We start from the raw sequence: 23,116 nt of genomic DNA, 5'->3' as shown, positions 1-23,116 counted from the left end.
TTGGGGGCATCTGGCCCTTCATCCTGTGCAGACATGCTTTGGATGACGATGTGTGAAAGTATATGTGGACATGGGTACGCCTGTGTGTGTGCTGGGAGGGTGTCAGTGGGACACGCTTGTGCCTGTGGGCATGCATGTGTGGATGTGCTTGTGTCTGAGGTGTGCTGCTGACTGCACATGTGTTTAGGGGAGCGTGTCTGGCTGTGGGCAGGGTCAGGATAGGGGTAGGATGACACCAGGCTTCATCCCTCCATCCCTCCCCCTCCCCCTCAAGCTGCTGATGCCTCTTCTTCAGCCCCTGGCCTCTACATGCCCCAAGGGTCCTGGCCATCCCACATGACTGGCATCTGAGCTTTGGACGACCCATCAGCTGAGAGCCTGTGACCCACTGCCTGGTAGCAGGAGACACTCAGGGGTAGCCCTCTCCGGAACTGTTCCTTACCAAGACTTCTTCGGGAGGCAATGGGGAAGTGAGACTGTCAGGTTGTGGGTCGTCGTTATGACCCCGTGGACCATACTCCTTTCCCCCCAGATGGCTCAAGCACAGCTGAAACTGGCCGTATTCACAGGAGCCTGCCCAGGGAAGTAGAGCAGCCCCAGGCAAGCAGAGAGGGGTCCTGTGGAGGGCAGCAGTGGGCATGGAGTGGGGGCAGCAGCTGAAGCCAGGCCCCAGCAGGGAGGAAGGGGGTGCCCCCTCATCATGTGAGTGGGGCCCACTGCAGCCTTGGTCTTTTAAGAAGGTTGGGGCCGGATCTGCAGGGTTCCAGCTACCCCCTCCCTGCAGGCCCCTTGCCACTGTTTTGTTTTCTTGGTTCTTTTCTGCTGTCACCGTCCAGGGGTAAACAGGGGGAAGATTCCCCTTGGAAGTCTCTCCCTCCATCCTCTGTGTGTCTCTGTGTTCTCCTTCTCTTCCCCTTTCCAAGCATCTCCCAGCCCTGGGGGTCCTTTCTGGTCTGCAGGTTGGCTGCACAGTCATGAACCTGGGAGTCACGGTCATTGAAGGGTGTCAGTACCGGAAGGGGTCCGAGTCCTGTGCCTGCACATGCAACCAAGTGAGGGCTCGTTGGTGTGTGTCGTGCCTGCCCTGCACTCGCCACCATGCGCTGAGCCCCACCGTGTACCAGGCCCTAGAGGAGAGGCCTCTGGGAGCCCTCTGCCGCCTGGAGGAAGGCCAGGCTAGGGCAGCCCCGGCTGGGGGAAGGGACCTTGAACTAAGGTGTGTAGATGAGAAGGAACTGGTGCCCGTGTGTGTGTGTGTGTGTGTGTGTGTGTGTGTGTGTCCCGAACTTACTGATAAAGAGGGAACTTGGCCATGGGGCTGCCGTTGCCAAGCTCTTCCTCATGGTTTGGTGAGAGGTGCCCCGGTTAGAAACAGTGCAGTTTTCAGGTAGGACCAGGCAGATTGAGTCTTGGCTCTGACGTTTTCTAGCTCCATAACCTGGAGAAGCTCACAAACTCCTCTGAGCCTTGTTTCATCACCTATAAAAGGGGGGCGCTGGCAGCTGTCTCCTGGGAGCCGTGTGCACACGATCGCCTCACTTGTCCCATCTGTTAAGTGGGGCCATAAAACCTCACTTCTCCCTTAGTCTAAGTGGCTAACTTGGACTTTTTTGGTTGTGCGTTCTTCCTGATAAAAACACATGGGCACAAAAGTCCCAACCTATGAACAAATATTCCTCACATCAGAGTTCATTTGGCTCCCGAATCTGGAAGGCAAGAATCAGATGTCAGGGGTTGGTTCCTGAGGCCATGGTTGAAATATGCGTGGTTCCTGAGTTTTGGATAGTGAAGGATCTAAACAAGGGTTTCTCGGAGTCTAGTTAGTTCCGAAGGCAGATCTCGAGGCGTATCTGTCTATTTACAAACAACGGACAAGTACTACGATATTAAATACACGTCGAGTAGAAGTTTCAAAATAATGAGGGTGAGAATAAACATGGAAAGAAACGTCGATGTCCTTGTGTGTTTCCCCCAGGACGCCCCACCCTTCTCAGAACATTCTGGGTCCCAGGTGGGAGGTGTTGAAGGGTTACCCCAGAGGGCAGGAGGGCCCGGGGGAGCCTAATCCGAGAAACACCGTTTGTTGCTGTGCCTCCGTCCCACTCGCCCCCTGTGCTGGGCCTGGGACATGAAGGACAAGGAGATGTGACATCTGCCTGAAGGAAGCCCGTGATATCTGTTTGGCTGTTTCTCTTATTCGCAACAGGCTCCACAGAAAACAAAACTTTCTTTTTTTTTTAAGATTTCATTTATTTATTCATGAGAGACATAGAGACACAGGCAGAGGGAGAAGCAGGCTCCATGCAGGGAGCCCGACGTGAGACTCGATTCCGGGTCTCCAGGATCAGGCCCTGGGCTGAAGGCAGGCACTAAACTGCTGAGCCACCCAGGGATCCCCCAAAACGTTCTTTTTTTTTTTTTTAAGATTTATTTATTTATTTATTTACTTACTTACTTATTTATTTATTCATGATAGATGTAGAGAGAGAAAGAGAGGTAGAGACACAGGTGGGGTAGAAGCGGGCTCCCTGCGGGGAGCCCGAGGGGGACTCGATCCCAGGACCCTGGGATCATGCCCTGAGCTGAAAGTAGCTGCTCAACTGCTGAGCCACCAGGCGCCCATTAGCCATTTTCAAGTGTGCAATTCAGTGACCAGCACTGCTGTCCAACTCCAGAACTTTTTCATTTTCCCAAACTGAAACTCTGTGCCCATTGAACACTGCCTCCCTGTTTCCCCCCACTGCAGCCCCTTGGCAATTACTGTTCTCTTTTGTCTCTGTGAGTTTAACTGTTCTAGATACCTCACGTGAGGGGAATCGTGCAGTGTTTGTCTTTTCACGTCCCGCTCCTTTCACTGAGCATAGTGTCTCCGAGGTTCATCCATGTTGTGGCAGGTGTCAGAATTCCTTTCCCTTTTATGGCCGAGTAATATCCCATTGTCTGTAACATCACATTTGGGTTACTCATTCACCTGTCTGTGGGCACTTGGGTCCTTTTCACCTGTTAGCTGTCGGGAGTAAGGCTGCTATGAACATACGTGGGCAAATATCTCTTCTAGTCCCTACTTTCAATTCCTGATGCCTTTTATAGAGATAATTTTTAAAAATATTTTATTTATTTATTTATTTATTTGAGAGAGAGAGAGAGAGAGAGCATAAGCTGGAGGCAAGGCTGAGGGAGAAGGAGAAGCAGGCTCCCCGCTGAGCAGAGATCCGATGCAGGACTCCATGCCAGGACCCTGGGATCAGGACCTGAGCCAAAGGCACACACTTAACCCTCTGAGCCATCCAGGTGCCCCTAGAGAGAGAATCCTTTACCAAGCTTTTCCATGGCTTGGGGTCTAGCAATCGCAGTTTTGGTAACTACAGCATGCCACGAGGACTGTCATATTCATCTATGAGAGCCCCAGATGTTACGGGGCTGCAGGATGGCAGGGGAGGGACAAACGGGGGGAGATTTGGGGGCTGTCTCAGAATCCCCCAGACAGAGTCGGTGTGGAAGGCAAAGCACGGAGGGCGGAGGGCGGAGGGCGGGTGGTGTGTCCGAGCAGGTGGTTTGCTGTGGCCGGGGAGTGGGGCATGGAGGATCTGGGCCGCGGGAGAGAAGCCAGCAGGGCGGTGCAGGGACCAGCCCCCGGAGGGTGCAGCTGGCCCAGCTGAGGAGCCTCGGTTTCCCTGGAGGGAAGGGGCCACCCTGGAGATCCTCGAAGACCCTCGGATAAGCGTGGGAGAAGCACTAGGTAAGACTTGCTCCCCTGCCGCCCCGGATCTGGCTCCACCGCGGGGGTCACGGTGGACGTGGGGAGGCCATGTAGAGAGGAGGCCTCCACCTCCTAGCACTTTCTCTCTTCCTGGTGTCTCCTGGCCCCTTGGAGCATCTTGGTCTCTGCTGGTCCCTCTGGCCACTTGTGAGCACGTTCTCCAGGGTGCTTGGGCTCTTCATGCATTGGACATTTTGAGGTTTAGCTCAATCCCCTTTCCCAAAACTCATTCTATAAGTGATCCCTTCCCTGCAGACACTCCTGCACACACACCCATTCACACACTTGTGGTCACACACACACACACGTGTGCACTCATACGTTCATGCACTCACATATGTACTTGCACACAACCACAATGCACCCATCCTCGTGCACACACACTCATTCCCACCATACCCCCACACACGTGCACTCACATACTCGGAGAACTCACTCATGCACGCACACACAACACCCACGCTCATACACATACCTATGCATGCAATCACAGCACACAACACTCGCACAGTCTCCCTTCTCCTCTCCCCACCCCGCCACCCCCTGCCATCTGTCTTGTTTCCAGACTTCTTTGAAGGATCAGAGCTAACATGTACTGAGAATCTTCAGGGGGTCATACGATGGGTTCTGGTTCTTTCCACTTCTCCTCAGTGGCAGTCTTCCAGGGTGGATGTCATCCCCCCATTGTACAGATGTGCAAACTGAGCCGAGGCTGCTGACGGTCTTACAGGAGCTGCTGGGACCAGGGCCTACACACAGGGTCCCAGGGCCCTAACTCCTTCTCCTGGCAGCTCAGTGTTTTTTCTGTATCATACACTCACTGCGTCAGGTTGGCAAGACTCCCAGGATCAGGACCACGTTTGCTCCTTCTCCTGTGTCTCCTACATAGGCTGGAACTCTGAAGATGCTCAGTGAATTCTCTTGAATCAGACTCTGAGTTCTGATGTCGGGGCATGGTCTCAGAGACCCCTGTTGTGTTCTTGTGCTGTTCTGCTGCATGGAATGTTCCTCCTCCCTTTCAGGGCCCAGCCTGGGGGCTCTTCTTAGGAGCACCCCCAGCCTCCACTGCCCCTGCCTCCACGTCTGTGTCACTCTATTTGGAACTCACCTCTCAGTGGGACTGTCATGATCATTGTTATTAACTCTTCTGTCTTCGCTGTGGGACTAGGAGCTCCGTGGGGACAAGGCTGTCTCTGGTTCACCTTTGGGAGTCCAGAGATGCTCCTGAGGCCCACACAGCACTGGCCCCTGGAGGATGTCCCTGGAGTGGAAGGAACCTGCACGTGTGTTTGGTTCAATTCCCTGACCAAGAGGGCTCTCCCGCCTGCTCCTGGGAGAAGGCTTTCGTGGAGGACTCCCTTCTGGTGCCTCTGCCTGCATCCCCTTATCACCCCCAGGCTTGCCCGCCTTCAGAGGTACCACGCTGGGGAGGAGGCAGGGCGGAGCTGGTGCCCTGGTCCATCCCCCTGGGTCCTGAAGCTCTCAGTGGGCAGCTTGTGCACAGGGCCTCCCGGTTTCCTTCTCTCTCCTTTATGCCCAGGGGAGCTGGCTTGGATGACCTTGGGCACCAGGGCCCCTTCCCCTTCAGCATGAGGACGAGGCAGTGGGTATAGATGGAAGAATCCAAGAGACCTGGGATCAGCCTTCTCTCTGCGGCCAGCCAGCACTCCCTCTGCCATCGTCCTGCCACCTCTGTGGCCTCAGTTTCCCTCCTTGTAACACCAGGGGTTGTCTCCCTGACCCCAGGGCCCTCCCCAGCTGTGCCCTCCTGCACCTGTGAAATTCTGAGAGCAGAGGCGGGAAGGCGAGATGGCCCCTCTTTCCCCCGCCGCCTCTCCCTGTCCCCCAGGGTCACCCCAAAGCCTCCCCCTCCCCCGGCTCCCTGGAACTTCCCTGCAGCTGCAGGCCTGGTGAGACAATTGGGTGTTTTAGAGAAATACATTTTTGGGCTAATTTGCCATGCATAAGTGTTTCTCTTACCCTTTAAAGGCGGAGAACAAAGAGGCCTTTCTGCACCCGGGCAGGCTGCTGGGGAGGGGACCGCAGCTGTACCGGGCCAGCGACCCTCCTCCCTCTCTCATCCCTGTGAGCGCCCCACCACGCCGCCCACCGCCCCCCAGGAGAGACAGCCTGGACTTTCCCAGCCTCCCCCAGCCCCCTGCCCTGCTGCCTCCAAGGCCCCTCTGGTCCTGCCCCACCCCAGCCCCCACCCTCCCACCAGCTGCCCCAGGCAAGAGGGAAAGTGTGCGTGGGTGGGGGGATGGATGGATGGATGGATGGATGGATGGATGGATGGGGAGGGGGCATGCCAGGAGACAACAGTGCTCTACGAGGCTTGCCAGGGTGGTGATGGCCTGGCTGGGTGGGTGCCAGAGCTCCTGCGGGTTGTGTGGTGTAGTCACGGGGTGTGGGATGGTGTCAGCAGTCATCAGGTGAATCACTAGTGTCGTGTGTATCGGGGGGTGGGGGAGGTGGCAGTCACTCCATCCATCCATTCACCAAGGCGTTCATTTGTTCACTTGTTCACTCATTCAGCCAATCTCTGCTGTGTTCCCCCCATGTGCTGGTCTCAGGGACCCCCATCCTGGAGGGACAGAGAGGCGCTAATGATTACAGTAAAGCATCTGAGGTTCGCTTACTTCTTAGAGGAGCTGGCACCTGTGGGAGTGGCTGCATGGACAAGGCTGTGGGTGCAGAGGTGCGAGGAGCAGGTGCTTCATCCTGCCCGGCGTGTGATGAGGGACATGGGGCCTGGTAGCGGCTTCCCTTGCTGGCGATAAAGGCCCTGAAACTGGCAGATGCAGCGTTACACTCTCCCCGTCACAGTTCACCATCCTCCCATACCCTCAGGCCCTTCCTTCCCCTGGAACTCCCTCCTCTCACCCTTGGCTGTTCTGAGGCCACACCTCTCCTCTTCTGGAGGGCCTCTCCTAGCTCCTGATCCCCCTCCACTGGGGCTCAGCCCCTCAGCTGTCCTGTCCATCTCCCCCACGTGTGCACACACACCTCCACACACCTACGCTCTCGCCCTGTCTGCACTTTTCCCCCATCTTCGTGGGCTCACTGAGGGCAGGGGCCTTGGGGGTCTTCCCAGCACCCAGCACAGGGTGAGCGCGCAGCCCTCTGTGCTCAGGAGAGGAGCACTTGGGGCTGGACACCCCTCGTCTATACTCAGAAGAGCAGCAGCTGATGTTTATTGAGGGGTTACTGCACACCAGACACTGTGGGCGACATCTGATAGCTCCCTCAGTTGTTGTAACACCTTTATAAGGTAGGCGCTGTTACCTACCATTGTTCTACAGATGGGGAAACTGAGATACAGAGAGGTTGAAGTTTTGCTAAAGAGCATCTGGCTCCCAGGGAAGGAGGTGTCAGAGTCCTCGCTCTAAGCCATTATCGGTGTCACCCAAGAGCCACCTGCTCCCTTGTGCCGTCTGGGGTAGACTGGCAGACGCTGGATTCTCCTTTGGACATCCTGCAGCTTGCTCCGTGTGCTCCAGCCCTGGGCCCTGCCTCTGCCCCACGTGTGTGCATGTGAGATGGTGAAACACAGAGGTTGAATTGCACGAGAGAGCAGTGGGGGGCTTGGGTGCCTGCCTTGGGTGAGAGGCAAAGCCAGCCAGGGTGGGAGGCCAGGGCTGCTTCTTTGCTGCTGCTTGGCGCTGCCGCAGAGGTGGGCATGGCTTTTGGCGCTTGGATTTGAGGATCAACAAGGGATTCAGAGCCTCTGCTTCCCCAGCATTCAACATACCCGATGGCATGAGTGACACCTCTCAGTGCTCCAGATGTCAGCACAGGGTGATGGATAACAGGCTTCACGACTCTCTGTGTCCACATATGTGTGCATGCTTCTTTTTTATTTTAATAGTTTTTTTTTAAAGATCTTATTTATTTATTCATAAGAGACACACAGAGAGGCAGAGATACAGGCAGAGGGAGAAGCAGGGTCCCTGTGGGGAGCCCGATGTGGAACTCGATCCCAGGACTCCGGGATCACGCCCTGAGCCAAAGGCAGACGTTCAACCACTGAGCCACCCAGGTGTCCCTGTGTGCACGATTTTGCATGCACATGTGTCCGTCCCTGGGTGTGCCTGTGGATGGCTTGGCCCTGCACCTCTGTCTCAGGGTGCTCAGGAGATGAAGGAAAAGGCAAAGATTGAGGGAGGCCAATGGCTGCATAGTCACCCAGACTATGTGTGGGACAGAGAGAAAGGGGCGGCCCTCTACCCCTTACATGCTCCCGAATGTACATATCCTCTGAAGGCTGGAGCAAAACAGGCAGAAAGTGAGATGTGGCTGTTTGCCCAGAGGGGTTGACGGGGAGCCCTGCTGTGATGGGCAGGCGACTCTGGGCCTGTCTGAACAGGGCCTCTGAGACTCCGCAAAGACCCCGCAGGCCCTGGCTGCTCGCTCCATCGCAACGCTTGATGGGCACATACAGGTGGTGACTGCGTGCCTGGCCTGTGGGCACGACCGGGGTGGGGGTGGGGTGGGCAAGGCCAGGAACCCAGAGTCCAAGAGAAAAGAGTGCCCAGGGACAGGGGTTCAGGGATCAGAGGCATGAGAGGTGTGGTCCCTTGTTGTGTGTGTGTAGGAGGGGTGAGAGCTGCTCAGGAACCCTGCGAGGTTAGGGAAGGAGGTTTGAAGGTTAGAGATTGATGGGGACAGGAAGGCCCCGTATTCATAGAATCCTAGAATGTGAAAGGTCTTTAGAGATGACCTTATTCAAGTCTAGTTTATACAGAAGGGAAATAGGCCCAGGGAGAAGGGATGACTTGCCTAAGACAGTGATGGAGTCGATTTGAGTTCATTCAACTAGTAGTCCCTAAGCCTGGGGGCACCAGGCTGAAGACTCAACCTTAGATAAGAACCCATCTTACCTCAGTTGGCTGTGGTCTAGTGGGGTAATGGACACATAGAGATAAGCACCATCCAGCACCACAAGTGTGACCATCAAAGTGTGTATGAAGCAGCAGGGTCGGGGGTAATAGAGGACTACCATCTAGGCAAGACCTCTTGTCAGAGGTAGCATCTGGGTTGGGCGAAGGATGAAGAGGAGTTCAAAAGGCTGAACAGGGAATGAAGGGATTAGTTTCCAGGCTAATCAGGCAGTTTGAGTTGGTTTCTGTTTTTACCATCCCTCAAGGCAGCCAGCTCACTGTCCTCCATGAGCACCCCACTCTGTTGAAGGCTACAAGCAGGCTGGGATGGCAGGGGAGTTTTGGTGTGTTTCTGTCCTGAGGCAGGGGAATGGGCTCAGGGTGTCCCAGGGCCGCAGATTCAGCTTGGTTGCAGGTCAGTCCTTGATTCAACCCCCTTCCATTCAGTCAAGAAACATTGACTGAGCATCAATTATGAATAAACTTTACCCAGTGGGGAGGATTGCTAGAGGCAAAGAGGAAAGAAGGGCATTGCAGGAGAGGGGAACAGCATGAGCAAAGGTGTGGTTGCTGGAAAGCAGGGTCCTGTTCACCAAGTATCCTCTATTTTGTGTGGCTGGAGCAGGGGGTGTGAAGGGAGCAGCTCAAGACGCAGCTGGAAAGATAGGCAGGTGCTGGAGCTGCAAGGCCCTGGGGAGGAGTTTGGGTTTTCACTTATGGCAAGTGGGAGATGCTAATGGATTTTGAGCAAGAGCAGCTCTCTCAAGAGCCCGAGACTGGGCTGGGAACTTAAGAGAACCCAGAAGCCTCTGGAGGAACCAGGAGATGGCCCCTGTGGACAGTGGTGTGCTGGTAAATGCTTAACAATCAGCTCCATTGGGGGAGAGGGAGGCTAGCCAGTGGATTTTCACAATGTAAAAGCTCCCACAGGGCCAATTTTCAGGCCTCCCAGCTGATATCAGCAGGCTTGGAATGTTCCAGAAAATTTAACCATTGGCTCTCCCGTACTGGTATGAGCTCACTCCTGCACACCACGTCACCCAGTGTTATCAGCTGTAATTTCCAGGGCTCAACCACCCTTCTCTCCAGGTTCACCTCCAGTGGGACCCTCACATGGGAGCCCAGGGATGGAGACCTACCTGGGAGGTTCGTTCAAGCTCAGGGGGTTCTGAGCCCCCAGGCCCTGCAGGTTTGAGCCATAGCTCAGCTGGTCCCGTGCTGGGTGACCCAGGCCCACCCCTCACTCCTCTGGGCTGACTTGCTTTGCGGGGTCCTTCTGGGCTGAGATGATGATGCAGTGGCAAGTATGGGGGGCAGAGGACAGAGCCAGGAGGGTGTCGGGGAGCATGGGCAACTGTTCCCTGGGGGTAGGGAACAGCCCCAGCCCTACCCACCTCCAGCTCATTCTCCTGAAAATCCATCAGATCACCAGCTGGCACTGGGGCAGGAGGGGGTCCTGAGAAGTGAGGGGGCTGGGGACAGGGTGGGGGGCATTGAGAGCTACATGGGGGGCTCTAGGCTATAGACCATCAATGCCTCAAACCCTGCCAGGGGAAAGCAGGTTTCTGGGCCTCGATACAAGTTGGTTCCTCTGACTGGTGCCACCCTCTCTGGCCTGTCTCTTGGAAAACTCCTACTCATCTGTCAGGCCTCAGCTCCAGGACACCTCTTCCAAAAAGCAGGGGTTAAGAGCACAGGACCTGTGAAGCCCTGGATAATCTTAGTCTTTCTCAGCCTCATCTGTGGGACAGATGGGAACAACAATACTACATAGCTTGTAGGATGCTCGGTGAGAAGAGCTTGACACATAGGGCCCTACTTCTGATCATCGTGATATTTTTTTTTATTTTTTTATTTTTTATTTATGATAGTCACAGAGAGAGAGAGAAAGAGGCAGAGACACAGGCAGAGGGAGAAGCAGGCTCCATGCACCGGGAGCCCGAGGTGGGACTCGATCCCGGGTCTCCAGGATCGCGCCCTGGGCCAAAGGCAGGCGCTAAACCGCTGCGCCACCCAGGGATCCCCGTGATCATCGTGATATTATCATCACTCCTTAGTGACCCCCCTGCCCCCATGTCCCTCCCAGGGAGGCTTGGCCTCTGAGTCCCCACCATGCCTTGTGAGTACCCCTTCAATCAGGTGGTGATTATGGCCATGTGTGTCTCTCGCTGGACAGTGAAGCCCTGAAGGTGGGGACTGGGTCGGATTTGCCTGGGGGGCTCCAGAGCACAGCCTGAGCACAGGCGGGGCGCAAGCCTCACACTGTTTTAGGTGAGGGACTGACCCTGGCTGGTCGGTCCCTGGCCTTGGCTCTGACACCGACAGGCTCGCTGTCCTGGCCAAGTGGCTGTTCCCCACTGAGCCTGGGTTTCCTCGTGTGTGACTTGGATGACCTTTGAGGCTACTTCTTCCAGCCCCAAAACGCTGTGAGTCCATGTCCCAAACCCGAGTCACCATCCTGCCCCCGAACCAGCCCCCACTCGCTTCCCTGCCCCATCAATGGCTCCACTGTTCTCCGGTGACCTAGGCGTGAAACTTCAGTCATTTTTGACTCATCCGCCTCTTTATCCCCTCATGGCTAATCATCAGCCACGACAGTTTTTCCTTCAAAATGTTGCTCACATCCGTTGTCCCCTCTCTGGTATTCTGGTCCCCTCTGTCTGAAGCCGGGGTGATGTTGCCTACTTTCTAACCAGCCGGCATCCTCCCACTTTCCATCGTGGCCATCTCCCCAGTGGAGCTCCCCAAGTGCCACTGCCCTGGCCACCCTAGAGATGCATACCTGTCACCTGACAGGGGATTAGCAGCCCTGAGTCTGGCAGCGGGGAGGCCAGGTGTGCCCGGGAGAGACCGGGCAGGAGGGGGGACCCTGAGTGGAGCATGGGATGCCCCCCGCCCCCCGCCAGGTCACGGTGGCTTGTCTCCCAGCGCGCACATACACATCTGCTCACACATCTGCTCGGGAGACCCAGCATGATTAGATAGAGCCCTGCCCGCTCGCAGCTCACACCGGACAGGCCCCATATTGTAGGGTGCACAAGGGGCGCTGGGCGCTGCTCCCTCGGCCTGGAATCGGGAAGCTTCACAGGGGAGAGATGGCTGGTCTTGATCTCGAACATGGAGAAGTTCTGTTTTCTTCAGATGGGGTTTCAGGCCAGGAAGCAGCCCGTCCATGGGGGAGGTGTTTGGGGCGGCTGATGCTGGCGGGGTGAGGCTGGCAGCGGGGAGGTGGCGAGGCTGAGCAGGGCTGGGTGGGCTGGGTAGGCTGGGGACCCTTGCTGGTCATAGGTCAGGGACCCCTTCCTGCCATCTGCAATTCATGTCCCCCAAGCAGAGCTGACTCTCCGACCCTGGGAGGCAAGTCGTCTCTGTAAAAACCAAAGTGACAACCTGTGGCTCCGCACTCTGCAGTTTCCCCATGCTGCCCTTCCCTAGTTCCTTGTCCTCTACCAGCCCCGTGGGGTGGCCCTGGGCAGCTCGTTACCCCCATTTTACAGATGAGGGAACTGAGGCTTGGAGAGGGGAAGGGGCTTGTCCAGGGTGATAGCTAGTCTTTGCCAGAGTGAAGTCTGGAATTTCCCTGGCCCTGGAGGCCAGACTGTAGAGGTTGGGGGGAGTCAAGCTCCAGTGCCCATGTCCTCCCAGGGTGAGGCTGGCTCTGGGGGACCCAGAGGGGGGATGGACCCAGCTGCTGGGAGGCCGGGATTGAGACTTGTGCCCACTGGGGCCCCCCCAAGGCCAACTGTGTGAGCAGGAGCCCCCTGCCTGGGCGCCCCGGGGTGGGGGTCAGCCCCAGGGAGCCGGAGGGACTGGGTGGCGGATTTGTGTTTCCACTCGATTCCCTCGGTTGTTTTTCAAGAGCCGTGGCAGGATCCCGAGGGGCGGGGCGGAGGCGGGGAGACCTCAGGAAGGCGCCAAGGCCCCCGCTGCCCGCCCCCATGTGACTCCTCTGATTGACGACAGTGCCACATGGAAGGGCCTCGAGGCTTCCGTCCTGCGCTGGCAGGACGGGTGTGTGACGTGGACCAGGGCACCGGGCCCACACTGGGTGACTTCCCGCGTGACCCGCGCCGTCTCCAGTGCACTTTCCATTGGAGACCAGCCCCTTTGACTGCGGGGTAGGAGAGGCCCGTGACCGTCGCCTGACCCCCGCTGCCAGCACAAGCCCAAGGGGCAGGTACCCAGGGCCAAACCCGGGCAGGGCTGGGGGTGGGGGTGGTGCCCCGAACCCTGGGAGTCCGGTCAGTGCCTCCCGGCTCTCCAGCAGCCCTCCCACCTGTCCCTCTGCCCCCTCAGCTCGCCTGCTGTCCACGGCGGGTCCCCTTCCTCTGCTGCCTCCCGCCACCATTTCGGGCCTGCTGCCTCGCCACACGCCGTGCGTCTCTTGACTGCGCCAGGCCTGGCCATGCTGGGCTCGCTGTCCCTGCTGGTTGTCTTTCCGGCCTTCCAGAACTGCCCAAGGCCTGGCCTCTCCCCTCCCACTCACCTGCGGTCCCGTCTGCATTTCTCCAGTGGTGGCAGGAGGAGTGGGGACAGCTGCTCCTGCTTCAAAATCTGCTCAGCCATCCTAAGCTACATGGTGGCGGGTGAGTCCTGGCCCTTCTCTGGGCCTCAGCCTCCTCCTCAGTGAAGCGGGGGGATAGTTACAGAGCCAGCAGCCTCCCAGCACTAGATCTGAGGAGATAGGTGGCTGGCACAGGGTAGGGGTCAGGGAGGAAATGGAAGAGCTCAATGGAGATTGGACTCACCATTAGCTGTACAATCCTGAACGATACCGATGGTTCCTGAGCCTCAGTTTCCTCCTCTGTAAAATGGGTATAATAGTTCCTTCCCTTGAGACTGAACAAACTACTCCCGGGGAGGAATTATCCACCTGGCCAGGGTGAGGGAGGGCTTCCTAGAGGGGCAGCTCTCATGGCTCTGGACAGTGATTGGCCAGCAAAGACTCGTAGGAAAGTGCTCCAGGGCAGGTGGAAACCAGGAGCTTTAAGCTGAGACCAGGAGGGGTGGAGGTGAGACCTGGGGCTTTGGCCCAGGGGAGCAGGGGCCTTCTGGGATCCCACCCCAGCCTCCTCACCCTGCTTCTGCAGCCAGGGGGCTGAGGTCACTTCCTGCTGTGCAAGCTGGTTCCCTTCTCTGTGCCTTTACTTGTGCTGGGCCTCCTGGTTTCCAGACCCTCTGGCAGAAACCCTACCCACCCCCATGACCTGTGTGACAACTTGATTCTTTCAGGAAGCCTTCCTAGGCAGGGCCGTCTCCCTGTCTGTCCTGTCAGCGCTGCCTGTTGTACAGTCCACCATGTCGGATTGTCTTGTAAGCAGTGCACAGGCCTGGAACCTAACAGGAGCCCAGGGACCACTAAGCCCCCAGCAGCAGCCTCCATGCTGGCTTTCCACTCATCCCTACGCCCAACCCTTGCTACCATCCTACGGGGCCAGGAGGGATAAGGGACCATCCCACCATTGATGTAGAGGTCTGAGAGACCAGGAGGCTGCCCGGCGCCCACAGCAAGGTGGGGAGCAGACAGGAACGCAGCACTCACTTGTGCTTTCCCTCTCTGTCTCTCTCTGGGGTCTAGTGGAGGCAGGTTTCCTTTCTGTTCAGCTGGAACTCTAGAGTCTGTCCTGCTTTTGTCCCTCTAGGCCATGCAGACTTCCTGCCCTGCCCGCTGGCCTGTCTGCTGTTGGAGGGTCCCCTGATACTGTCACTAGGTCTGTAGCCACAACCCTACTGCTCCAGGCACCTGACTGGGGCTGAGCTGAGGTGTCCACAGTTCCCATGTCTGGGAACACATGGAGGGTGCAAGGAGAGCCCTGGCAGTAGGGTAGGGAGGCACTGCCCTGACCCAGCTGGTGACCTTGAGCCATCACTCACCTCCCTGAAGCTCAGTTTCCACCACTGCCCTGCCCCCGTTCCCCTGCACCCCCCCAAAGAATGAAGTGCTGCCTTCTTATGCACACATCAAACCTGCGAGGTGTAAAACAAAACAAAACAAAACAAAACAAAACAAAACAAAAACCTGCAAGGTGTGTGTGGTTTTACAGATGAGGAACCTGAGGCTTTGGGATGCCTGGGACCCACCGGAGGTGGGAGGTGGGCCACTGAGCCCCTGCTTTGCTGGACTGTTTGTAATATCTCGGCACCATGGGGCTCATGAGGGTCAGTGTCCTGAGAGTTCTCTGTGAAGCTTTTAAAAACTTCCCAAAGAAGAAGCTTTGTTCTTCAAGCTGGGTGACCACAGGCCAGGTTCACCCTCCAGTGGTTCCACCGTAGGGGCCTGCAACCCCACGATTATGAACCACTCCCTAGGGTAAACTTGCTTTCTCTCTCTCTCTTTTTTAAAATTTGATGTATTTATTCATTAGAAAGACACAGAGAGAGACAGAAACATAGGCAGAGGGAGAGTAGGCTCCCTGTGGGGAGCCCGATGCAAGACTCGATCCCAGGATCCCGGGATCACGTCCTGAGCTGAGGGCAGACACTCAACCACTGAGCCACCCAGGCATCCCAACCTTGCTCTCTTTAGAAACCTGCCTGTTCCCATCTTAACACATAGCAGGTGCCAGGTTGTCACTAACTCAGAGAATGACTGGACCATACTTATGAGAGAGTGGGCAACGTGGGGGGAGTCGCCGCCAGGGATGGGAGCACAGAAGGCATGGGGGGTTGTGGCAAAAGCCCTGGTAGGTCTCTAGCCCTCACCCCTGACCTCCTACAGTTTATTCTTTTTTTTTTTTTTTTAAGATTTTATTTATTTGGGAGAGAGAAAGCACTAGCAGGGTAGGGGCAGAGGGAGAAGCAGACTCCCTGTTGACATGGGGCTGGATCCCAGGACCCCAGGAGCATCACCTGAGCTGAAGGCAAAGGCTTAACTGCTGAGCCACCCAGGTGCCCCTACGGTTTATTCCTTGCACGGCATCCACAGCATCCTCGTGGAAACGGCAGTCAGGCCACAGCACCCCCTGCTCCAAGCCCCTGAGGGCCCCATCACGCTGGGGTTCCTCCAGCAGTCCCCTGTGTTCTGACCCCCTTTCGCTGGTCCTCCCTGTTTCCCCTCACTCCCTCCGTTCCCACCACTCTGGCCTCATGGCTGCTCCTAGACTCCCTGGCACAGGCCCTCTCAAGTCCTTCACATGTGCTGCCCCTACTGTCTGGAACATTCTGCCCCAGATATTCTTCCTCTCTTCATTCAGATCTTTGTCAAACAGCACACCCTTCCAGGGGCCTTCCCTGTCCACCATTTCTAATGTCCACCCTTCCTGCCTTCCTGACCCTGCTTTGTTTGCCATCAGAGAGCCTGTGTCCACCTGACATTAGCATGTATCTTCACTTGTCTATTGTTCATCACCACGGGGTGAGGGCAGGAGTGGTCTGTTTCATCCACTGCTGTGACACCAGGGCTGGGACAGGGCTGGGTCCGTGACTAGTGCCCAACTCCTATTTGTAGAAGGACCGAGGGAAAGACCTCTTTCTTCTGCTTAACCATGGAGTGCCTCCCGTGTGGGGCTCTGTGTTAGGTGCTTCTAGAACAAGTCAGCAGAGGAGACTGTAGCTCACTTGAGCCCAGCTGACCCCAAGGTAGCAATGGTCATTAAGTGAGTATATGTGAAGCGTCCCGAGCCCCATGGCTTCTTTTCTCCTTATTTGCCTTATTACCAGATGTGGTCTCTAAGGCGCCTGAGAACAGGGCTGCTGGGGGGAGAGTGGGGGAAGGGGAGAAAGCTGGGTATGGATGAAAGAGATTAAATTAAATTTTCGGGAAAATTTTCTAACAGGCAAAACTGTGCAACAAGGAAGGGACTTCCTCAGGAGGAAATGTGCTCCCTGTCAGCAGGAGCCAAGTGGAGGCTGGTGGCCTTGGAACCCCACCCCACCAGCCCCTAGCGCCCGAAGCCGTAAGGTGATGTAAGGACTTGGGGGTCCTCCCCGAGGTTGGGGTGGGCCAGGCCCTGGGGCTTGCAGCAGGCATGGGTCAGCCGTCTGAGCAGGCCTAGGCAGCAGAGGCCAGGCTCCAGTCCCCAGTCCACAGGCTGCTGGGACTCGGCCAAGCAGCCATATTGGGCCTCTGGGCCTGTGACCCGCAGCCCAGGCCTGGGAGACAGGAAATGGCCCAGCGGCCCAAGGCCCCTAGCAAGCCCTGGCTTCCTCCCCACCTCCCACAGTGGCCTCGGCTGCGCCCCTGCGCCCCGCGCCCATGGGGTTAAATCTCTCCCTGTCTCTCTCTGCTCCGAGTTGTTTTCCAAGTGAAGCAGAGAATGGTTCTCTTGTTACCAACATGGCTTCTGGGCATTGGGTAATGCGCTCCCTCTTCTCCCTGCGCAGCTCCACAAAGGGACCTTTTGTTCGTCTCCCTGCCCCTCTCCCTGGCTCTTCCCCTGCCCCCCACCCACCCTGACTCCCTCCTCCCCGCCTCCCGCCCCACACTGCACCCCTGGGCTGCGAGGACTGACCGTGGTCTGGCCGCCCGGGGAGGAGAAGGGCCTTGTGGCCGCGGCGGCCATTTTGAGAGCGGCCTTCCTGGCCGTTCCCCTGGCTCCTGAGGGGCTTGGGGGTCGGGGAGGCCACGGGGGGGGGGGGCGGCTGGCGCTCCACGGGAGGTCTCCTGTGCCCTCCCACCCTCTAGGGAGCAGGGGCACCCTCCCGGCCGGGCCACCTCCGTGCCCCCTGAGACCAGACACCTTCCCGTCCATGTCCACCATGTGGCTTGACCCTCGGCAGCCCCCGAGGCGGGAGTGACCCCGCTTCCGCAGGTGGAGGCTGAGGCCCAGCGGGGGGGCTCGGTGAGCAGGTGCTGCAGCTGGAGGGAGCCGCGCTCCTCCCCGGAAACCGCTCCAGGAAAGAGCCCTGACCCATGGGAAACCTGGAGATGGAGGCCTGAAACCAAATTTACTGGAACTTTTTGGAAACAGAACAGATTGTGCCCAAGATGGGAGTGTCAGGAAGCCAGTCAGGTATTGAAGCGTCCGCTCTCAGGGAAGACAGTCTCTGTCCACTGTCCCCTCCTTTGCCCCTCACAGCGGTCCTGCAAGGCAGGCAGGGACAGGCCGCCAACAACATTTTTCAGATGAGGAAACAGGCACAGAGAGGATACACAGCTAGGACTTGGCGCTCACCCAATTGACTCCAGCTCCGCTTGTCTCTTTCCAGAGCTGCTGCCCACTCCGTGAGAGGCCCAGGGACTTGGGAGGAGACCTAGGTAGATCACAGCAGCAGCCCCAGCCTCCCTGTCTGCAATCACAGGAGCCAGTGCACTGAGGAGGTGCTCAGGTGCCTCCTCCATCTCACTCTGTCCCTGCATCTATAGGGACATGAAACAGACCACCTGCGTGGTGCCAGCAGTGTGCACTCACCTGTAACCACTGAGCTGGGTCTGGGGCCTTAGGGCCATAGCAAGAAGAGGTTAAATGGATGGGTTGGGGATGGATGGATGGATGGATGGATGGATGGATGGATGGATGGGAAGCTGGGGGAACAGAGAGAGAAAGTGAAGATTTATTCACAGTTGACTACATCCCTGGGCCTGCCCTCAAGGAGCCACAGTCCAGGAGGAGAGGTAAATCACTGAAGAGCCAGTGTGCTGCAAGACAGGGCTCCTGGGAGCTCACCCCTAGCTGGGAGGTTGAGGAAGGGAGGCTTCTTGGAGCAGGTGATGACTGAGGATGGAACCTGAAAAGACGAGGATAAGTCAACTAGGCAAAGAAATTGAGACAGAGGTGGGCAAGGAGCTGGCATGGGAGTGGGCCTGGGGCTGGGGAGGAGAAGTGAATGGTGTGGGATGGGGTGAAGAGGCCACAGCAATGTGCCAGAGCAGGGTGGGGTCAGGGAAGGTGGGAGAGGTGGGCAGGGGAGGATCCATGTGGGCTGCTGAGGGTAGTCAGGGGGGCTTCTGAGGGCCTAGGATGCCCTGATGAGGAGGTAGGTATATGAACTAGATCCCCAGGGCAGTGAGGTGGTCACTGAAGGATTTTCAAGTGGTCAGATTTGTGTTCCAGAAAGATCACATGGGCTAGGTCTGTGCCAATCTGGCTTATTACTGTTTTCCCAGCACCCAGCTTGTGCCTGGAATATAGTAGGTGCTCAATAAATGTTTTGAATCAATCCACGAATACCAACAGTGTCCTCTGAGGTAGTGGCTAACTCCAGTTGTAGGACTGGGGCCTCAGCTGCCTCATTTGTAAAATGAGGATAACAACACCTGTCTCCTGGGGTGCCGAAGTGGCGAAGGGATGGAGCTCAGTATCCTGCATGAGGTCCGCGCTCCATAACTGGCACCTTTCTGAGATGCGTGCGGGATATGCTGTGGGCAAGCTGAAGGCAAGGGCCAGGTTAGAAGGGGCAGAATCAGGGGCGCCTGGGTGGCTCAGTGGGTGAGCGTCTGCCTTTGGCTCAGGGCATGATCCCGGAGTCCTGGGATCAAGTCCCACATCGGGCTCCCTACAGGGAGCCTGCTTCTCCCTCTGCCTGTGTCTCTGCATCTCTCTCTGTGTTTCTCATGAATAAATAAATAAATAAAGTCTTAAAAAAAAGGTGGGGGGCAGAGTCATCCAAGCAAGAGAATAATACCAACATTTATCAAGGGCTTAAGCTCTTCGTGCATTTTACTCCCATAATCCTCAAAACAAGCTAATGCAGAAGGCACTATGGTCACCCCTATTTTATTGTCTGGGAAACCGAGGCACAGAGAGGTGAAGTGATTTCCCCGAGACCCCGAGGCTGCTGAGTGGTGGACGGAAGTGCACTGGACGCCTGAGCTGGTGATGGAGATGGTCTGGGCAGCCACCCGGGGAGGGGACACAGTCCAAACGACGGACCAGTGGTGGGGGCAGGCATGGTGGGTGAGGGAGGCATCAGGGATGACCCTCGGTTTCAGGCCTGGGTGACCCAATGGAAGGTCATTCCATTTCCTGAGCGAGGGACACAGCAGGACGGGCAGGCTCGGGGCGTCTGAAGGGCTGTCAGGCCGTCTGGGTGGAGATGCCCAGGAGGTCTGGCATCTAGTAGAAGAGAGGTCGGGGCTGGTGATGTGGACCAGGGTGAAATGAGCTCTTGGGGCAAGTGGAAGTATGAGGGGTGGAGGAGCCTCACCCCTGGAGCGGGTGCCGAGGAAGAGGAGTGACAGCAGACGTTATATAGCATTTGCTTGGTGCCAGACGTGATCCTAACCCCTTGATTTCTTATTAAAATCATCCCAACGACAACAACAACAACAAAAAATAAATAAATAAAATAAAATAAAATAAAATAAAATAAAATAAAATCCTCCCAACATACCCTGTGAGGGGGTCCATCACCTTCCCCACCTCACATCCCAACTGGCGGTGAGAGGTCTGTACGGTCTGGGTGGCCAGGGCTGTGACTGACCCAGGCCCCAGGCCCACAGTGGGGATGTGTGGAGATGCTCCGAGGGTGGCCTGGCTATGAGCCCAGGTGGAGGCATCTGCAGAAGACAGGAGGACGATGCAGGCCTGCCTCAGTTGCCCCTTCAGAATGTGGCTGGGCCAGCTCCCCTCCCCACGCCTCTGTCCTTGGCTCTGAGACAGAGGAGGCCAGCAGGGGGATGGGGCCAGTTCCACTCTCAGGACCTCTGTGGGGTCCGGTCAAAGGGGTGCAGAGCTGGAGGCCTGGATGGGGTAAGCAGCAGGGGAGCTGAATGTTCCACGGATCAGGGCCAAGGGGCTGGCACTCGGACCCTGGTAATCTTCGAGCTGGGCATTAGGGGCAGGGCCCGGGGCGTCCTGGCACAAGCTGCCCTGGCGCTCCCCGTTTCTCAGCTGTGAGGGAGGCTGCAGGGCCTGGAGCGCGGCTGCCCCACAGTGAGCACTCCGCAGTGGCGCTGATTTTGTGCCATCACTGCAGGGGGGCGGGCAGAGTCAGGGCTGCAGGCCCAGGGGAGCCCCCACCGCCCTGGGGAGGACAGACATTGTGCTGATGATGGGACATCCGGCAAAGGCTCCCGGGAAGGAGCTTGCTACTGCCAGCTTTGCAAGGTATGTGGGCACAGGGAGAGGTGGCCCCGGGCGGGGCTTCAGTTTCTGGGGACAGGTAGCAAGCAGGGTGCCAGCAGGAGCAGAAGGCTGCGCAGTGAAACTGGTGGTGCTTTGGGAAATAGTTGGTGACCTGAGGTAGCCAGCAGAGGGGCCCAGGAGGCAGCTGGGTGGGGGGAGGAGGGGCTCTGTGGGCAGCAGTGGGAACCAGGGACCAGCCAGAGCTGGGGTGTGGAGAGCAGCAGAGGGGATGTGCATGGCGTGGAGGGCTGGACAGACTGCATGGGGGGTGGGACAGGGCTAGGGACACTAGTGGGTGTGGGTGTGGCCTGAGAGGCCAAGTGTAGGACCAGGTAGGGGCGGGTGGAGCTGGAGGTCCTGAGGACACCCCCCAGCCCCACCAGATGGAGACACTTGGTTTCACGGGTCTGGAGACTGAGGTCTGGGGGTGCAGAGGAGCTGGTTGGGTCATGAACCCTCAGGGAGAGGCCGAGCTGGGAGCAGGCAGAGGGGGTCAGAGAAGGAGGTGCAACATCACAGCGGGCAGGTGGCCAGCAAAGGAGCCCAGAGACAGGGAGGGAGTCTGGGGAAGGGGTCCCATGCTACGGAGCCTTCACCAGACAGGGATCAGGGGCTGGGGGAGGAGCATTCAGCCAGGAAGTGTAGACAGCAGGTGTAGACAGGTCTTCAGGGGAGCTGGGCCGGGAAGGCAAGGAGAGATATAGGGCAGTGGCTGAAGGGGACTCGAGGATTGTGGGCTGTTCTTAGAAGAGACGCTGATGGTGCAGGGTAGGGTGGGCTAAGTGGGGGAGCGGCTCCTGGAGTGGGGGTCCTGAGCTGGATGGGGGGGACCCCAGCCTGAGGGAAGGAAGGGGATGGGATGGGGGCTGCAAAGTCATTTGCAGGCCGAGGAGGGGAGGTCAAGGGACTCCTGCCCAGTGGCCTCTCCTCTGCGATGGAGGAGGGGAGTGGAGAGGCCAGGGGTTGTGGGGGATCCTGAGGTTTGGTGTCTCCTCAGAAGGCCCTGGAAGAAGGAAGCCTTGGGAATCAGCGAGGGCGGGTGGGGCTGGGGGAGGAGCCGGCGCGGGCAGCTGGGCTGAGGGCCCCCCCCCTCCGGTCTAGAACAGCAGCTTCCCTCCTCCGCCTGTTCTGAGCGCTGCCATGTGCTCCTGTGCTGAGTAGCTGCGGGCCCATCATCAGGAGCTTACTTGCAGCTTTCTGGGGTGTCCCTGTCCCGGTCCTGGGCAGCTGTCCTCCCCTTGTCCAGTGTGGGAGGCGGAGTGGCTCCCAGAAGCTTCCTGGGGCCTCCAGGCACCTTCTCTCAAGCGTGGGCCGCACCAACCTTCTGCCCCACTGGCTGCCAGTCCCCAGCCTGCACACAGAAGGGCCTGGAAGCTGTTGGCCTGTGGGCTGCTTTGCTCTCGCACATTTCCAAGCACCTCCCCTTAGTCCCCGTGCCCCGTCCTGTGTGGGCTCCAAATGGACCAGACTCAGGGCAGGCTTTGCCACGGCTGTGCACCCATAGGCACTTCTCCCGGGGGAGCCTGCACCCAGAGCCCCCGTCTGCCCCCTTCTCACACAGTTTCAATACCTCGGTGCTCTGATCTCTGAGCCCAGACCAGAGTGAGAGGAAGATCATCAGAAAGGAGCACAGAGGGATCCCTGGGTGGTGCAGTGGTTTGGCGCCTGCCTTTGGCCCAGGGCACGATCCTGGAGACCCGGGATCGAATCCCACGTCGGGCTCCCGGTGCATGGATCCTGCTTCTCCCTCTGCCTGTGTCTCTGCCTCTCTCTCTCTGTCTCTCTCTGTGACTATCATAAGTAAAAAAAAAAAAAAAAAAAAAGGGAGCACAGACCGAGGGAGGGTATCAGGCAAATGAAACCAGTTGCTTAAGCTTAAAAATTTGGGGCACCTGGGTGGCCCAGTGGTGGAGCGCCTGCCTTTGGCTCAGGGCGTGATCCCGGGGTCCTGGGATCGAGTCCCATGTCGGGCTCCCCCGCAGGGAGCCTGCTTCTCCCTCTGCCTGTGTCTCTGTCTCTCTCTCTCTCTGTGTCTCATGAATAAATAAAATCTTTTTTTAAAAAATGGTGTTTAGGAAGAATTTTATATGACAAAGGAAATATTTTTGGTATAATCTTAAGTGAAAACCAAGATGTGATGAGATAATACATACGTATTCAATAAAAAGCAAAAAGGAAAAAATGACATGCTGTGAGCTCAACTTAATTTAGAATATAGGGAAAAAACCTGAAAAAAAAAAAACAACAACACACACACACCAAAATGCTAACCTTGTTATTTCTGGGTGATGGAACTGCAAGTGATTTACACATTTTTAGTGCTTTGTCTCTTATTGTATTTCTAATAAATGCTTGCAGATTTTAAAGTTATTTGAAATGAAGGTGTGACATGTATCCTGTCTTTAAGAAGGCGTCCTATTTCTCTGGAAAATCTTCTTCTGTGAACATATAAGATCTTGGAGTATATTTAT

The 23,116-nt window shown here is 57.0% G+C and overlaps 1 protein-coding gene and 1 long non-coding RNA gene across 7 annotated transcripts in view; one reads left to right on the top strand and one right to left on the bottom strand.

Annotated features, from left to right (window-relative positions):
* LOC118350104 (uncharacterized) overlaps nucleotides 1-18,738 on the top strand; it is a 46,419-nt gene extending 27,681 nt beyond the window's left edge. The window contains exons 2-6 of one of the 3 annotated variants that reach the window (XR_007413461.1): nucleotides 12,604-12,817; nucleotides 12,937-13,226; nucleotides 14,283-14,351; nucleotides 16,416-16,545; nucleotides 17,788-18,738. This is a non-coding gene — a long non-coding RNA (uncharacterized LOC118350104). The remainder of the gene's footprint in view (nucleotides 1-12,603; nucleotides 12,818-12,936; nucleotides 13,227-14,282; nucleotides 14,352-16,415; nucleotides 16,546-17,787) is intronic. The other 2 variants (XR_007413460.1, XR_004803327.2) reach the window with 2 other exon arrangements.
* LOC112668183 (translation initiation factor IF-2-like) lies at nucleotides 10,474-17,170 on the bottom strand. Of its 4 annotated transcripts, none has more exons than XR_004803326.2 (3): nucleotides 17,091-17,170; nucleotides 13,389-13,444; nucleotides 10,474-12,008 (listed from the first exon to the last, which is right to left on the bottom strand). XR_004803326.2 is itself a non-coding variant. In XM_035696434.2 (3 exons), the coding sequence occupies exon 3, from the start codon at nucleotides 13,142-13,144 to the stop codon at nucleotides 12,188-12,190; it is 957 nt and encodes a 318-aa protein (XP_035552327.1). In that variant the 5' UTR covers nucleotides 13,145-13,314; nucleotides 13,389-13,444; nucleotides 17,091-17,164; the 3' UTR covers nucleotides 12,029-12,187. The 4 variants fall into 4 exon arrangements, 2 of the variants coding, with proteins under 2 accessions (XP_035552327.1, XP_035552329.1); XM_035696434.2 differs by lacking the exon at nucleotides 10,474-12,008 and adding an exon at nucleotides 12,029-13,314 and having other exon boundaries at nucleotides 17,091-17,164; XR_003141544.3 differs by lacking the exon at nucleotides 17,091-17,170 and having other exon boundaries at nucleotides 13,127-16,979.
* Nucleotides 18,739-23,116: the final 4,378 nt, after the last annotated feature.

Source organism: Canis lupus, chromosome 10 (assembly GCF_003254725.2).
Source record: "Canis lupus dingo isolate Sandy chromosome 10, ASM325472v2, whole genome shotgun sequence".
NCBI lineage: Eukaryota > Metazoa > Chordata > Mammalia > Carnivora > Canidae > Canis > Canis lupus.
The sequence above is the reverse complement of the archived record's forward strand: the minus strand, read 5'-3'. Positions and strand labels throughout refer to the sequence as shown.

Coding starts and splice junctions, on each gene's coding strand:
- LOC112668183 (XM_035696434.2), bottom strand. CDS start 13,144: ATGCAGACGGGACCGCAGGTGAGTGGGAGGGGAGAGGCCAGGCCTTGG.